The 14,620-nt window shown below is 42.2% G+C and overlaps 1 protein-coding gene across 2 annotated transcripts; it reads left to right on the top strand.

The window, feature by feature from the left end:
* Positions 1–1,737: 1,737 nt before the first annotated feature.
* Positions 1,738–12,813, top strand: LOC148047012 (uncharacterized). 2 transcript variants are annotated; one of them, XM_087711161.1, is made up of 2 exons: positions 1,738–2,279; positions 8,012–12,813. In XM_087711161.1, exons 1-2 carry the CDS (start codon positions 1,758–1,760, stop codon positions 10,736–10,738), a joined length of 3,249 nt encoding a protein of 1,082 aa, XP_087567287.1. In that variant the 5' UTR covers positions 1,738–1,757; the 3' UTR covers positions 10,739–12,813. The 2 variants fall into 2 exon arrangements, with proteins under 2 accessions (XP_087567287.1, XP_087567288.1); XM_087711162.1 differs by having other exon boundaries at positions 2,205–2,279; positions 6,906–12,813.
* The last annotated feature ends 1,807 nt before the right edge of the window (positions 12,814–14,620 follow it).

Raw genomic sequence — 14,620 nt, 5'->3', positions numbered from 1 at the left:
AAAGAATGTGGAGATGTTTTGATAAAAAGTCACACCTAATTTAAACATCAGAGGCTTCACACCCGAGAGAGACTCTATCAATGCCCAGAATGGGGCATTGCCCTACTGGGATTGTGGATTCTTCTGAACTATGGAGACATCAGGAGGGGCAGGAAGGAGGCCCTATAAATGTGCGGAGTGTCCTTTGGCTGAGGGCCTAGGCAACTCACGTCGGATACAGTAGCTTTGCAGAAACCCAGATAATTTGAACGAAGCAACGTAGATAATCCAAATGAACAAACATGGCTAGAATAGACGGACAGATTTTATTGACTACTAATTCAAACAGTTGTTTCCTGCAAATGTCCCCTCCCAATACCTCATCTATAATCTCTCTTGGGAGGGGTCAATCAACAACCACCTGTGCTTAATCATCTTTTGAGAGTCTGCCTATGGAGTTGCTGCTTCCGTTTCTCAGCCCTTCTCAATCTAGCATTAGGGACAAACTTCCTTTGATCCCCCCCACTGCTCCATGCCTCAGGCGCCTCCTGGTGGCCAACCAGCCACTCTGGCCCCTGCTCTGAGTCTGAACCTTGCCCAGGGTCCTCCACATCACCATGGCAGACTCATATGGTTCCTCGCTATCCAAGTCCATCAGCAGCTGAACCATATCGTGCTGGGCCACAACAGTTTCCTTAACATGTTCTTCCTCAAGTTTACATTCAAGCAGATATCTTTACAACATTTAATGAAAATTTTGATTAAAGTGGGTGGGCCCACTTTCAAAGCAACAGAGCCGGTTTGCTCTCTGCTTGACAGGAGAGCTACTGGTTCGGGGGAAATTGTGCGAACTGATAGAAACCCACCACTGGCATAGGGTGTGATCAAGTTTTGCTCAAAAGCGACACATCAGAAAAATGAAATGGGGAAATCCCCACTATGCCCTGATGGTGGAACAGTGTTCAATAGTGGATCACCTGTGACACCTCCCCCTCCTGCAGTTCCATGCATGCACGCAGGGCTTTCGTGGAGCCCAGGGCCGGCGAAATCGGTTGCCACAGGTTCACCATCATGAGCATAGGATCTCTTGCTGGGGGGGAGGGGAGTGTTGAGTTTGAGGACCTCCAGGTTCCCTTCCAAATCTGTTACTCTTGTCAGCTTTCACACCTGTGGTTTGGAAAGTGTTACACACCCACCAGTCACTCCCATCAATGCCCAGAATGTGACCATCAATGCCCAGAATGTGAGAAATGATTTGTGGAGTCTGTTGAACTTCGGAGACACCAGAAGAGGCACACGGGGCAAACCACGATGAAAGCAAAGCTCACGGGATGTTCTTTCCTGATGCCCAGAGATGCACAATAAGGGAAACATGTTGCCCATTTTCTACAATTGGCAAAAGCATCACATCCAACCTCTGATCCACGTGTCTCATCCTCTTGCAGTTTCGATGCCGCATTTCCCCACAACCCACCCGGGAAGAGGCGCCCCCGAGTGGAGACGGAGCTCCTTGGGAAGGGATGAAAGGCAGGGAATTAAACTTTCGCCCTTTGCACCTGGTGGGAGGAGGAAGAGGGGGGTTCCTTCCTTCCACTTCCACGGGGCCGCCTCTGGTGCAGGGAGACCGGCCGGCGGGCAATGAATGGATGGAGGGCTTGGCTGACTTCCAGGGCTGGAAGGGAATCCTCGTTTAATGTCGGTCTGTGTCCCTGCGGAAGCCACGAGCTTCTACTACGGAGCCCATCCTCCCCAGCCGTCTCAGCCTTGCCAGGTGCCGGATGGGGGATCCCAGCGCCCGGTCCCGCCTCCAAGTCCACCCCAAACTTCGGGGGAAGGAGGGAGCGGGGATCCGCGGCCGACTCTTCCCAATCCTGGGGAGGGGGAGGGGGGAGAGAAGGGAGGGAAAGGATCCGGGCCCCTCTGGACTCCGCCCGGCTGGGAAAGCGGCGGCTCTCGCCCAGCGTCCTCCGAGGGAGAAGCGGCGCTTGCCGGACCCCGCAACTGCAGCTGATCAAGGAGGAGGAGAGGAAGGAGGGGCTAGAGCGTCTCCCCCACTCTGCAAGGGAGCAATGGGAACCGGAAAAGGCGGGAAAAGAAGCGTCCGTGGATCCTCTCTAGGAGCCTGCTCTCGGCCTCCCTCTCCACCTTGGATGGGAGCGGAATTTCGGGTAGTTTTCCTGCCTTTTTCCCCACTTGCGGCATTTTGGGCGACTGTGCAACTTCTGGGCCTCCGGTCCTGGCAGGTGGGGCTCCCGCTCTCCCTCGGGCTGCCAGGAGGGCTTCTCCCCGCCAGGAGGAAGGTAGCCCCGAATCGGTGCCAGGAGGAAGGTGCGGGTGGATGCGGGGCTGGACGGGGGGCCTCTGGGCAAAGGGGGGTGGGGGAGCCTCACCCCACGGAGGGAAAGGGGGCTTCTCCTCCAAGGGTTTAAGGGGGGGGATTATTGGGTGGCTGAAAGAAATACCCGCCCTTCTCTCTTCAATGGGGGGGGGAGGGTTTTTCTTTAGGGGAAGAAAAGGGGTTCAAATGGCTTGAATTGAGTTGAGTATTTTCCCAGCGCAGAAAAGATCCACTTTCTTTCGCCTTTATTTAAATGGTAGAGAATGAATATTCTTTGCTTTTTAAAAAAATATTTTCAAACATACAAAATACACACAAACAAAACTTAGACATAAACTACATTTACTCAATATATTGGAACTTCATGTTCCTTCTTATAGCAGTTTCAAATCGGTACAATTCTCCTTATGTTATTTCCCTTTCTAATATGTTTGAGTTATTTTACTTATTGATCTGATATATTCAGTGATTACCTCTAGTAAATTTAAAGTCTCTTGAGTGCATATATACAGTACATGTTAATCCTCCTTAACTTCTATTTTTGGGCTTTATTGGCTTTTTTCATTGACCTTTGTTTCTTTCCTATCTCCACCTATACCATTTTCCCCATATCTGATAATATTCTGTCCCTTCTTTTCCCTGAATTTCTTTTGTTAATTTGTCCATTTTGGCACAGACCATAACCTTTCTTATTATTTCGTCTTCACTTGGTATCAATTTATTTGTCCATTTCTGAGCAAAGGCAATTCTCACCTCCATAATTATGTTTAGAATTAAATACTGGACTTCTTTTTTATATTTGGTTGTCATTGTTCCTAATAAAAATACTTCTGGTTTCCAATCAATTTTGAGTCCTGTTATCGATTCTAACCAATTTTTAATCTTTTTCCCATACTTTTTGGCTTCCTCACACGTCCACCATATGTGATTATATGTCCCATGTGCTATTTCACATTTCCAACATTTTGGTGATATTCTTGCTGAGATTTTTGCTAACCTTTCCCCATTTATCTAATTCAATATTGTAGCCAAACTTCTGGGCCCATCTTACCATTTGTTCCTTCATTATTTCTTCTTTCATTTTATATTTCAGAAGAAATTTATATATTTTCCCTATCATCTTTCTTTCTGTACTTTGAATTATTTTGTCTAATTCGTGTGGTTCCATTTGGTTGTCGTATAATTTAGTATCGTTTTTGTGTTTACCTTTAATTTTCAAGTAAGCCAGTCAGCTTTCATCTTTTGTTCTACCAATTCGATTGGTTTTAAATTTCCCTGTCCATTAATTAAGTCTCTGTATCTTATAACTTTACTCATATCTGTAAAATTTGTGTGCGACATCCTTTCTGTCGGGGATAGCCAATTCTGGATTTTCACATAGTGGTTTTTTTAAAATTTTGAGCCAGTTTTGCAATAAAGCGTTTCTAATTAGATGTTTTTGAAAGTATTTGAGTGTTTTGTTTTTACCATCCCATAGGAACGTGTGCCAACCTACCTGCAGATTGTGGCCTTCTAAGGTCAAGATTCTTTTATTTTTTAACTCCATCCAGTCCTTCAAGCATGTTAGTGTTACTGTTTGTGCATATGATTCCCAGTCTGGTAATGCTAAGCCTCCTCTCTCCTTGTTATCTTGCATTGACTTTAGTTTAATCCTCGCTTTTTGGCCTTGCCAAATGAACCCGGATGTTAGTTTGTTTAATTCCTGGAAGAAAGTTTTACCAGGATTTATAGGTGCGGCTTGCAACAAAAATAAAATTCTAGGTAAAATATTCATTTTAACTGTGGCTATGAGTGATAATTGAATACTTTTCCAACTTTTTAATTCTTTCTTTGTGTCATTAGTTTATTATAATTATCATCTTTAATTGTAGAACACTTTGCCGACATCCAAACCCCCAAGTATTTCACTTTCTTAATTGTTTGCCTTGTAGTCGCTAATTCCAATTCCTCTTCTTGCTTTTTTGTCATATTCTTAGTTTTCATTTTTGTTTTGCTTTTATTAATTTTTAATCCTGCCACCTCCCCATATTCTTCTAATTTTTGAATTAATTTCAGACAAGATTCTAATGGATCCTCTAAAACAAATACTAAATCATCAGCGTAAGCTTGGGTCTTATATTCTTCATTTTTAAGTCTTAAACCTTTTATTCCCTGGCCCTTCCTACTTTCATTTAACAATATTTCCAAAGTTAATATAAACAGCAAAGGAGAGAGGGGCATCCCTGTCTAACTCCCTTTTTTATTTCATTCTTATCTGTTAGGTCTCCATTCATCAGAACTTTGGCTGTCTGAGTATTATGTAGTTTTTCTATCATTTTTATAAATTTTTCTCCAAATTTCATCCTATCAAATTGAGTTGTTATAAACTTCCAGATTACATTGTCGAATGTTTTTTGTGCATCAAGAAAAACGAGTACCAATTGCTTTTCCAGATGCACCTCATAATATTCTAATATACTTAGTTGACTCTCATATTATTTTTAATGTGTCTGTGATGTAAAAATTCGTTTTGATCTGAATGTATTCATTCATTTAGCACTTGTTTAATTCTTCCTGCCATTAATTTTATTCTTTGGGTCTTTCTGTAATTCAGCTTCAGCTTCACTAAGTTCTTTTTGCGTACGTCCTGGTTGATCTTTTTGTTTTCTGTTTTTTCTTGCTATATAGGCGATCGTGAGGCCTCTTATGTATGCTTTCATGGTATCCCAGAGATTTTGCATTGAGGTGTCTTCTATTTTGTTCATTCTAAGAAATAATTTTAATTCTTTCTCTAGCATTTGAATGTATTCTGTTTCTTTTATGATATCTGGGTTCATCATCCATCTTTTTCTTCTTTTTTGGCCTTTCCATTTTAATTTTATCTGCCCACTTATTTGTTTCAATTTTGATTTCCTCTATTTGGTTACATAGTCCAAATGATGTCCAGGCCATATCTATTCTCGACCAAGACTGATGCGGGTTCGAATAGAAGGTATACTGCTTTTTTTCTTTTGTGCATTTCTCTCCAAATATTGTATAGTTTATATTCCGTGGCCATCTCGGAAAAGGATTTAGGTATCCGTTTTTTTCATCTTTTCTTTTTTTAATTTCATAGTTCATCGTTTTATCCACTATTGCGTTATGATCCCCAATTAAGCACATATTTTCATAATCTAATTCATTCATTTTATTGTGCAATTTCCTATAAAATTCCTCTTGTTTCTGATTTGGTGCATATATCACTATTAATAAGGTCGGTTTTTGTGTTGTTTCTAATTCAATCATTAGAATCCTGCCTTCTTCGTTGGAGTAGGCTAATTTGGACTTTATTTTTTCTTTTACCTAGGTTGCTGTCCCTCTTTTTTCTTGTCTACCAGTGCTGTATATAATTTTCCACATTTTGTGTTTTCCCGTAAGTTAATATGTTCCCTTTTAATGTGCACTTCCTGTATACGGGTTATGTCTGCCTTCACTTTCCTAAGTTTATTAAACATCTGTGCTCTTTTCTTGGGCAAAGGGGGGAAGCCTCGGACCACAGAGGAAAAAGAGCTTTTCCTTGAAGGACTTAAGAGGATGGGGATTATTGGGTGAACGAAAGAAATACCCACCCTTCTCTCTTCAATGGGAGGGTGGAGGGTTTTTCTTTAGGGGAAGAAAAAGGTTCAAATTGTTTGAATTGAGATGAATGTTTTCCCACGGAGAAAAGATCCACTTTTGTTTTTTGCCTTTATTTAAATGATAGCGAATAAATATTGTTTGCTTTTCTTCTACTGTTTTAATTGTTTACATTTGTTTCTAGAAAGCTGAGTAGAATCTGAAAAAAATATTTTCCCAGTTTTGCTCTAAAGGAGGGTGGGATGTGGCAGCCCCTTGTTGGTGGGTTTTATCCATCAGAATAGGGCGGCAAGGGACCCCCGGAGGTCTTCCAGTCCAGCCCCCTGCTCAAACAGGAGTCCCTATACCATTTTGGACCAGTGGCTGTCCATTCTTTTCTTAAAAGACTCCAGTGTTGTAGCAGCCACAACCTCTGCAAACCAGTTGCTCCACTGATTAATTGTCCCCCCCTGTTAGGAAGTTTTTCCTTAATTCCAGCTTGCTCCTCTCCTTGGTTAGCTTCCATCCAATATTTCTCGTCCTGCCTTCTGGTGCTCGGAGAATAGGCTGACCTCCTCTTCATTCTCTCAAATACTAGAATACTGCTATCATGTCACCCCCAAACCTTCTTTTCTAGTCCAGACTAACCATTCTTTTTTTTTTCCGTTGTTCACCGTTTTCTTTTATTTCCATTCCATTCTATACAATCACATGTTTACTGTGCATAACCGGGGCATATAACATTGAATAATAAACACAGCCCTCACTTATATAGAAAATGCCCCCTACAATACAAGCCCAATATACCTCCTTGGCCCACCATACACCCTCTTTCAACCCCCTCCAACTTTCATTCTTCCTTCCTTCTTACATATCCCTTTTTTTCTAGTCCAGACTAACCATTCTCGTCAAATAAGGAAATTGGCATGATCTGTTTTAACAAACCCATGCTAGCTTTTATTTATAACTTTGTCTCTAGAGGTTCGAAGATCTGTGTTTTTATTATTCTTTCCAGGATCTTCCCAGATATTGATGTTGGGCTGAATCGTTTGTAGTTTCCAGGGTCTCTTTTTTCCCTCCCTTTCTTGAAAATGGAATCACATTGGTTCATTTCAGATTCATTGTTGTCTTATTGATCTCCAGGTGCAGGACAAGAAAGGTTGGTACTCCATAGGTTTATTTCTGTTAAATCCTTAATTTTTGCTTCAGGGAGAGAACATGCCTGCCTAGAAGGACTATCTCCTCTGCAGTCTATAGTTTCTGTTTCCCTAAGAATTGAATCACCTGTCACTGAAACTCGCTTTCTTTCCCTATGAAATGCCGGGATATTTTCTTCCTGTTGTAGAAACGCTGGATTTTGCCTCTTTTTAAGGAACTATTGCTCTTTTGTGGGTGGCTGCATATTTCCTTCCAGGGGGAGAACACGACAGCAATTGATTCCTTGGAGTGGAGAGGGATACATAGAAGGGGATTTGCTCTCGGTTGTTGTTTCCTTCTAAAAGTTATAGGCTTCCATCGGTCTTCCTCTTTAGGTCCATATATTCTAGGGTCAATTTTTTTAAATGGGAGTTGTTTGTTCCCTGTTGTGTTCAAACTGCATTGCTGGCCCCAATCAATGTATTTGCATCCTCCCTTAACTATAAAGCAACAATAGGAAGCCATTCTAGCTGGGAGACATATTCAATCTGTGCTGGCCCAAAGAACAGGGTCTATGAATACCTACATGGATTGTACTCTGTACACAATTAGCTCTACTTGGAACATATAAATCCTATGAGGGGTCTTTGCAGTTTCTCTCACATCATATAGAATCATCTCCCACACCCAAAGCGAGCAAAAGGAAAAGGCAGGGTTCATCCCCAGTTCAGGCAGGCAAATGGGGGGCAACAGGGATTCTGTCAGCCATCCCCCTCATCATATGAAGAAAAGGGGAGGGGAGGTCAGCTCCACAGGGGGCATCCCAGCATGGCTTTCATTCTGGGGTGGGTGGGGGGAATAGAGGCTTTGAGGACCCCACCAGTGTTCATATAGGAAGTGTCCCAGCTATTGTTTGGGCTATTTGGAGAGCTGAAGAAAATAAATCTTCCTCTCTACTTCACTTCTTTTTTCTTCATCCTGCAGGTGCCACCAGGAAAACCTACTTGCAGGATCCAATCTGGGTCAGTCACCAGGACCAGAGGTTTCGTCTTCTCAGCTTTTGGACTCATGCTAGAGCCCCTCCCTCCTCCTGCCCATCGTCCAACCTTTTGGCCAAAGTTCTGCTTGTTCAAATTTCCTCCAATAGAAATCCCTCGAAGTGAGCAGCCCCTGGAGACTATGCAGAGGGGGGAACACTTTGGCCAAAGGTCCCCCCAGAGGAATCAGGGGAGACTCTCCAAATGCTCCGATTGTGGGAAATCCTTTGCTTACCATTCCCTCCTTTTGATCCACCGGAAGCTGCACACGGGGAATGGATCCCACCTGTGTTTCCTTTGTGGGAAATCCTTTCCTGGAGTGTGGAGCTTTGCCAAACATCTCCGGAGCCACCCAGGACTGAAGCCTTACAAATGCGGAGAGTGCAGGGAGCGTTTTGCTAAAGGCTCGGACCTTGGAGCCCATCAGCGAATCCACCAGGGAAAGAGATCTCAGGAGTCCTGGAAGCGCTGGGGAAGATTTCCTGAGAGACGGCATCTCTCTAGGCCTCAGAACAGCCCAACTGAAGAGAAGCCCTGCAAGTGTGTGCAATGTGGGCTGTGCTTTCCTCAAACCTCCCAGTTGCTTAAACATCAGCAAATCCACACTAGAGGGAAACCTTATCAATGTCTGGATTGTGGGAAATCTTTCCATTATAAACAATTGTTTAGAAGACATGAGAAAATTCACACAGCGCAGAGTCCTTATAAATGCCTAGAATGTGGGAAGTGTTTCACTAAGAGCTCATCTCTTTGCAAACATAATAAAACACACACAAAGGACGAAAGCAAAACGTGCCTAGAATGTGGGAAATCTTTTTCCAGGAAATGGTGCCTGCTGAAACATCAGAGAATTCACACTGGGGAAAAACCCTTTCAGTGCCCAAAATGTGGGAGATGTTTTGGCGATAAATCATGTCTAATCAGACATCAGAAAATTCACACCGGAGAAAGACCCCATCAATGCCCAGACTGTGGGAGATGTTTTGTTCAGAAGGGACACCTAATTCGACATCAAAAACTTCACACTGGGGATAGACCCTATAAATGCCCAAAATGTGAGAAAAGATTTGTGGGTTCTTTTGAACTTCAGAGACACCAAAGAACGCACTGTGGAGAAAAACTATATAAATGTAATGATTGTGATAAATGTTATTTTACAAAGTCACATCTTTTTGAACATCAGAGTATCCATTCAGGTGTGAAGCCCTATATGTGCATCGAGTGTGGAACATTTTTCCATACAATACAATTGCTCAGAAGGCATGAGAAAGTTCACAGAGGGGGAAAAAAGTTCAAATGTTTAGAATGTGGGAAAGCATTTGGTCATTCATCATCTCTTAGAATTCACTGCCAAACCCACACGGGTGAAAATTGCCACAAGTGCTCAGTGTGTGAGAAATCTTTTACCCGTAAAGATACACTTTGGATGCATCAGAGAAGCCACTTAGACAAGCAATATAAATGCCCAGACTGTGAGAAAACTTTCCGTAGCAAATATTATCTTAGAAAACACGAGATGATTCACAAAGGAGAGGAGCCTTCCAAGCCTGTGCGGAAAAATGAAAAGTGCCCAGAATGTGGGAGATGTTTTAGCACAAAGTCACAGCTAATTCGACATCAGCGAGTTCACACCGGAGAAAGAACCCATCAATGCCCAGAATGTGGGAGATGGTTTGGCTATAAATCATGTCTAATCAGACATCAGAAAATTCACACTGGAGAAAGACCCCATCCATGCCCAGACTGTGGGAGATGTTTTGTTCAGAAGGGACACCTAATTCGACATCAGAAACTTCACACTGGGGATACACCCTATAAATGCCCAAAATCTGAGAAAAGATTTGTGGGTTCTTCTGAACTTCGGAAACCCCAAAGAAGGCACTGTGGAGAAAAACTATATAAATGTAATGATTGTGATAAATGTTTTTTTACAAAGTCACATCTTTTTGAACATCAGAGTATCCATACAGGTGTGAAGCCCTATATGTGCATCGAGTGTGGAACATTTTTCCGTACAATACAATTCCTCAGAAGGCATGAGAACGTTCACAGAGGGGAAAAAAAGTTCAAATGTTTAGAATGTGGGAAAACATTTGCTTCTTCATCATCTCTTAGAATTCACTGCCAAACCCACACGGGTGAGAAATGCCACAAGTGCTCAGTGTGTGAGAAAACTTTTACCCGGAAAAGTACACTTTGGGTGCATCAGAGAATCCACTTAGACAAGCAATATAAATGTCCAGAGTGTGAGAAATCTTTTCTTTGCAAACATTATCTTAGAAAACATGAGAGGATTCACAAAGAAGTGAAGCCTTCCAAGCCTGTGCCGAAAAATGAAAAGTGCCCAGAATGTGGGCGGTGTTTTCGCTACAAGTCAGACCTAATTCGACATCAGAGACGTCACACTAAAGACAGACCCTATCAATGCTCAGAATGTGAGAAAACATTTGTGGAGGCTGCTGAACTTCGGAGACATCAGAAGGGGCACACAGGAGAGAGGCCCTATAAATGTGGGGAGTGTGGGAAAAGTTTTCTCACAGCAACACTGCTTCGGGTTCATATGAGAATCCACACGGGGGAGAAGCCATACCTATGTGTGGAGTGTGGGAAAGGTTTTTCCCGAAAACAACACCTTGTGAGGCATCAAAAGATCCATTCACGAGTGAAGCCATAGAGATGCAGAATGTGGTAATGTTTTGTTCAAAAGGGAGACATGAGAAAAATGACATGGGAAAAGCCCTAATAGGCCCTGATGGTAGAACAGTTTTTCATAGTTGTTTAACCCTTAGAAGCCAAATAAGAGATCATAAAGGGGAGAAAAATTAGAAACTCTTAGATCGTGGGAAAGCATTTTCTTGTCAATCGTACCTTAAAAATCAAACTCTAATCCATATAGCAAAAGATGCAGTTTAAATGCTTGAAGTGTGATGTATCAGGGCTCTGAATGTGGCAAAGTTTTTTTATCTGATCATCAGATCTTCAGATGCACATGAAAAATCCACACAGGAGGAAAACCTTGCAGGTGTGAGTAACATGAGAATACTTCTCCTTGCCAATTGGAGCGTCTTGCCTCCTGGAATTTGTCCATTAAAATTGCCTCCTTGGAAATTTTCTTTGCTAAGTTAAATGTTTTTATAATTTTTAAAACAAATTAATTCTAAGTCATGAAAATGAAAATCTGATGTGATCGTGGAAATATCTAATGTGAAATTGTCAGGAACCGTATAAGGACTCCTGCCTTGCGCAGGGAAGGTGGGACTAGAAGCCTGCGCCTCTGTTATTCTGTGGTAGGTCCCTTCTAGCCCTTGGATTCTAAGTATTTGAAAAGAAAATGGAAAATGGATGAAAAGCAAAGGGAGGGTTCATTTAGTGTCCATTCAAAGTTACAGTGGCACTGAAAAAAGTGACTTATGACCATGTCTCAGCAACCCCATGGTCATGTGATCAAAATTCAGATGCTTGACCACTGACTCACATTTATGACGGTTGCAGTGTCCCAGGGTCACCTGATCCCCTTTTGCGACCTTTTGACAAGCAAACTGAAGGGTGATGTCAGATTCACTTAACAACCATGAGACTAGCTATACAACTGCAGTGTTTCACTTAACAAGTGTGGGAAGAAAGATTGTAAAATGGGGAAAACTCACAGGGTTGGGCCTGCCCTGGTTGTTGTTCTGCTGCGCTGGTTGCTCGCCGTCAGAGCTGGTTGATGTGCCAGCGCCACATTCGCCCTTCATTGAGATGAACCCTAAACTGACTTCTGGTTTGGGCGTTGTCTGTGGGGAGTTGTTTCATTTTTAACAGCTCCGGACCCTCGGCTGCCTTAAGCTGTCTAAATAGCATCCATCAACTGTTTGACAGTTTCATTACCTCTCCTCCGGGCATAGGAAGAGAGGTGAGAAAGCTGTGTTTGGGAAGTGCTCCATTCAACCCCCCTATATATATAGATTATATATTATATATATTAATATAATGTATTAATAGAAATGGATTCTGAAACAGAATTAGTCAAAGACTGTATCATAAAGTGGGCAAAAATTTATGAAGAACCAATAATGTTGGATACATGGGAAAAGATATGGGTAAGAAATCACAAGCCCAGAATTTGTGAGAAAACTTTTACAATTTTACAAGATGTTTTATAGATGGCATTTAGATCCTAAAAAACTGGCCTGTATGTATCCAAATTTACAACCTAAATGCTAGAGATTTGATTGTCTTGATGCTACATATTATCATATACGGTGGACTTGTAAAAAGGTGGATAAAAATATGGTGGATTATGCAAAATGTTCTTTAAAAAAGGATAAAGTTTACCCCTCAGTTATTCTTGTTATGTATAATTACTGATTGTATTGTTATAGAGACTAACTTGATTTTGTATTTAATAACGGCAGCAAGACTGTTGGTGGCGCAATACTGGAAGAAGGAAGATTTGCCTACTATTCAAGAATGGACATTAAAAGTAACAAACCTAGCAGAGATGGTTAAAATATCAGCATATCTCAAGGATCACTCAAATGAGAGATATGAACTGGAGTGGAGAAGATGGATTGACTATACTCAAAATAAATATGGAACTAAGAAATTCCAGATAGTTTATGATTGAAGAAACAAGGAATGATATAATCTGTTTAGAGTTAGCCTAGCAAAGAGGAGTTAAAGCTCAAATGAAAGATGATACTAACTTTCTTTAAGTTTATTTTAGAATATCTTTGTTAAAGATCTATATCCTGTATATGTTCTAGGAAGTCGGGGGGGGGGGAGGAGGAGGTTGGGGGTGGTGTTCAGGGGGGGGGAGGGCAGGGGGGGAGGTAAACATTTGTAAAAGTTTTTTTAAATAAAATTTTCAATTAAAAAAATGGAGAAAACTCACTTAAGTGTTTCACTTGACAACAGAAAGTTTGGGTTCAATGGTTTGCTGATTGTGTGTGTGCACTTAAAAGAAACTTGCTCTGAAAGGAAGGAAAACAGCTGAGGAACGGCAATCTGCCCCCCCTCCCGATCAGCTGAGCTTCAGAAGCTGAAATAGAAGTAGGTCTAACCGAGGGGCCGGTGGGTGGGCCCACTTTCAAAGCAACAGAACCGTTTTGCTCTCTGCTTGACGGAAGAGCTACCGGTTTGAGAGAAATGGTGCGAACCGGTAGAAACCCACCACTGGCATAGAGTGCGATCAAGTTTTGCTCAAAAGCGACACATCAGAAAAATGACATGGGAAAATCCCCATTATGCCCTGATGGTGGAACAGTGTCCAATAGTGGATCAAACCCCGAAAATCATATAGAAGTTTGTAAGCTTTCTTAAATTTTAGGAAAAGTTAAAGTGCAAGAAAAGAAAGGAGAAAGAACTGAAAAAAAAGAAAGGGAGTGAGGGAAAAACAAAATTGAAGAGGGCAGACAAAATGTGGAAAAAGCTATAGAGATAAAAGAAGCTTCCAACTTTCTTCACTAAAGGTAAAATCCTAAGTAGCAATAATTCTTTAAATTAGAATAAACCATAACAAAGAGTATTTTTATCATTATAAACATGTATATCCATAAAGTAAAGCGGCACAGCGAATATCATGGCTACCATCATTCTGATCTCAAGATTCTGTCGATTCTAGCCTACATCAACAAAGTAAGAATTCCCGAACTCTTCTGGGTTCCCCTTTGTGATTCAGCCTCTCTTGAAGAGCTGATACCCGTCTTGACCCCAATATCATTTTTCTTTCCAAAACAGGGAAGGCAAAGTCTCATTAAAATTAGCTCCTATTCCCTGGGGTTTCTTTGCAACCCTCCAAGTGTTTCAAATCGTAAATTTGTGAACATCTTTTAAGCATTCCAATTGGGCTAAAGTTCACCTCTAAATTTTTGTACATTTTGTACCATGATACAAAAAAGGTGTTGAAACTAGAAAAGGATGCAGGGAAGAGCAAGAAAGATAAATAAGGGAATGGAGGCTACAGCATAAAAGGAAAAGTTGCTGATTACAACTAGTCCAAGGGAGAGAAATAGGAGTAACAGTATGGTGACACCCCCCCCCCCCAAACACACATGCGACCCCTCCCTGGCTTTCCTGAAGGCTGGAGAGGGCAAAAAATGAGCTTGCCAGTTTGCGCATGAGGGTCAGAGCTGACAACTGGAATGCAACCAAATATGGCTCCAAATGCCACCTGGGACACGTGTGCCCCAACCCCCGCTGTTCCATGCAAGCACGCAGGGCTTTCGTGGAGCCTGGGGAGGGCGAAATCGGTTGCTACAGGTTCACCATCATGGGCATAGGATCTCTTGCTGGAGGGGGGAGTTTTGAGCTTGAGGACCTCCAGGTTCCCTTCCAAGTCTGTTATTCTGTCAGCTTTCACACCTGTAGCTTGGAAAGTGTTACACACCCACCAGTCACACCCATCAATGCCCAGAACGTGAGAAACGATTTGTGGAGTCTGTTGAACTTCGGAGACACCAGAAGAGACACACGAGGCAAACAACGATGAAAGCAGAGCTCATAGGTTGTTCTTTCCTGATGCCCAGAAATGCACAATAAGGGAAGCATGATGCCCATTTTCTACACTTGGCAA

Source organism: Thamnophis sirtalis, unplaced genomic scaffold (genome assembly GCF_051295495.1).
Source record: "Thamnophis sirtalis isolate CommonGarterSnake01/CBP01778 unplaced genomic scaffold, rThaSir2_p1.2 scaffold_3, whole genome shotgun sequence".
NCBI lineage: Eukaryota > Metazoa > Chordata > Lepidosauria > Squamata > Natricidae > Thamnophis > Thamnophis sirtalis.
Note: the sequence above shows the minus strand (reverse complement) of the source record. Positions and strands in the feature narration are given on the sequence as shown.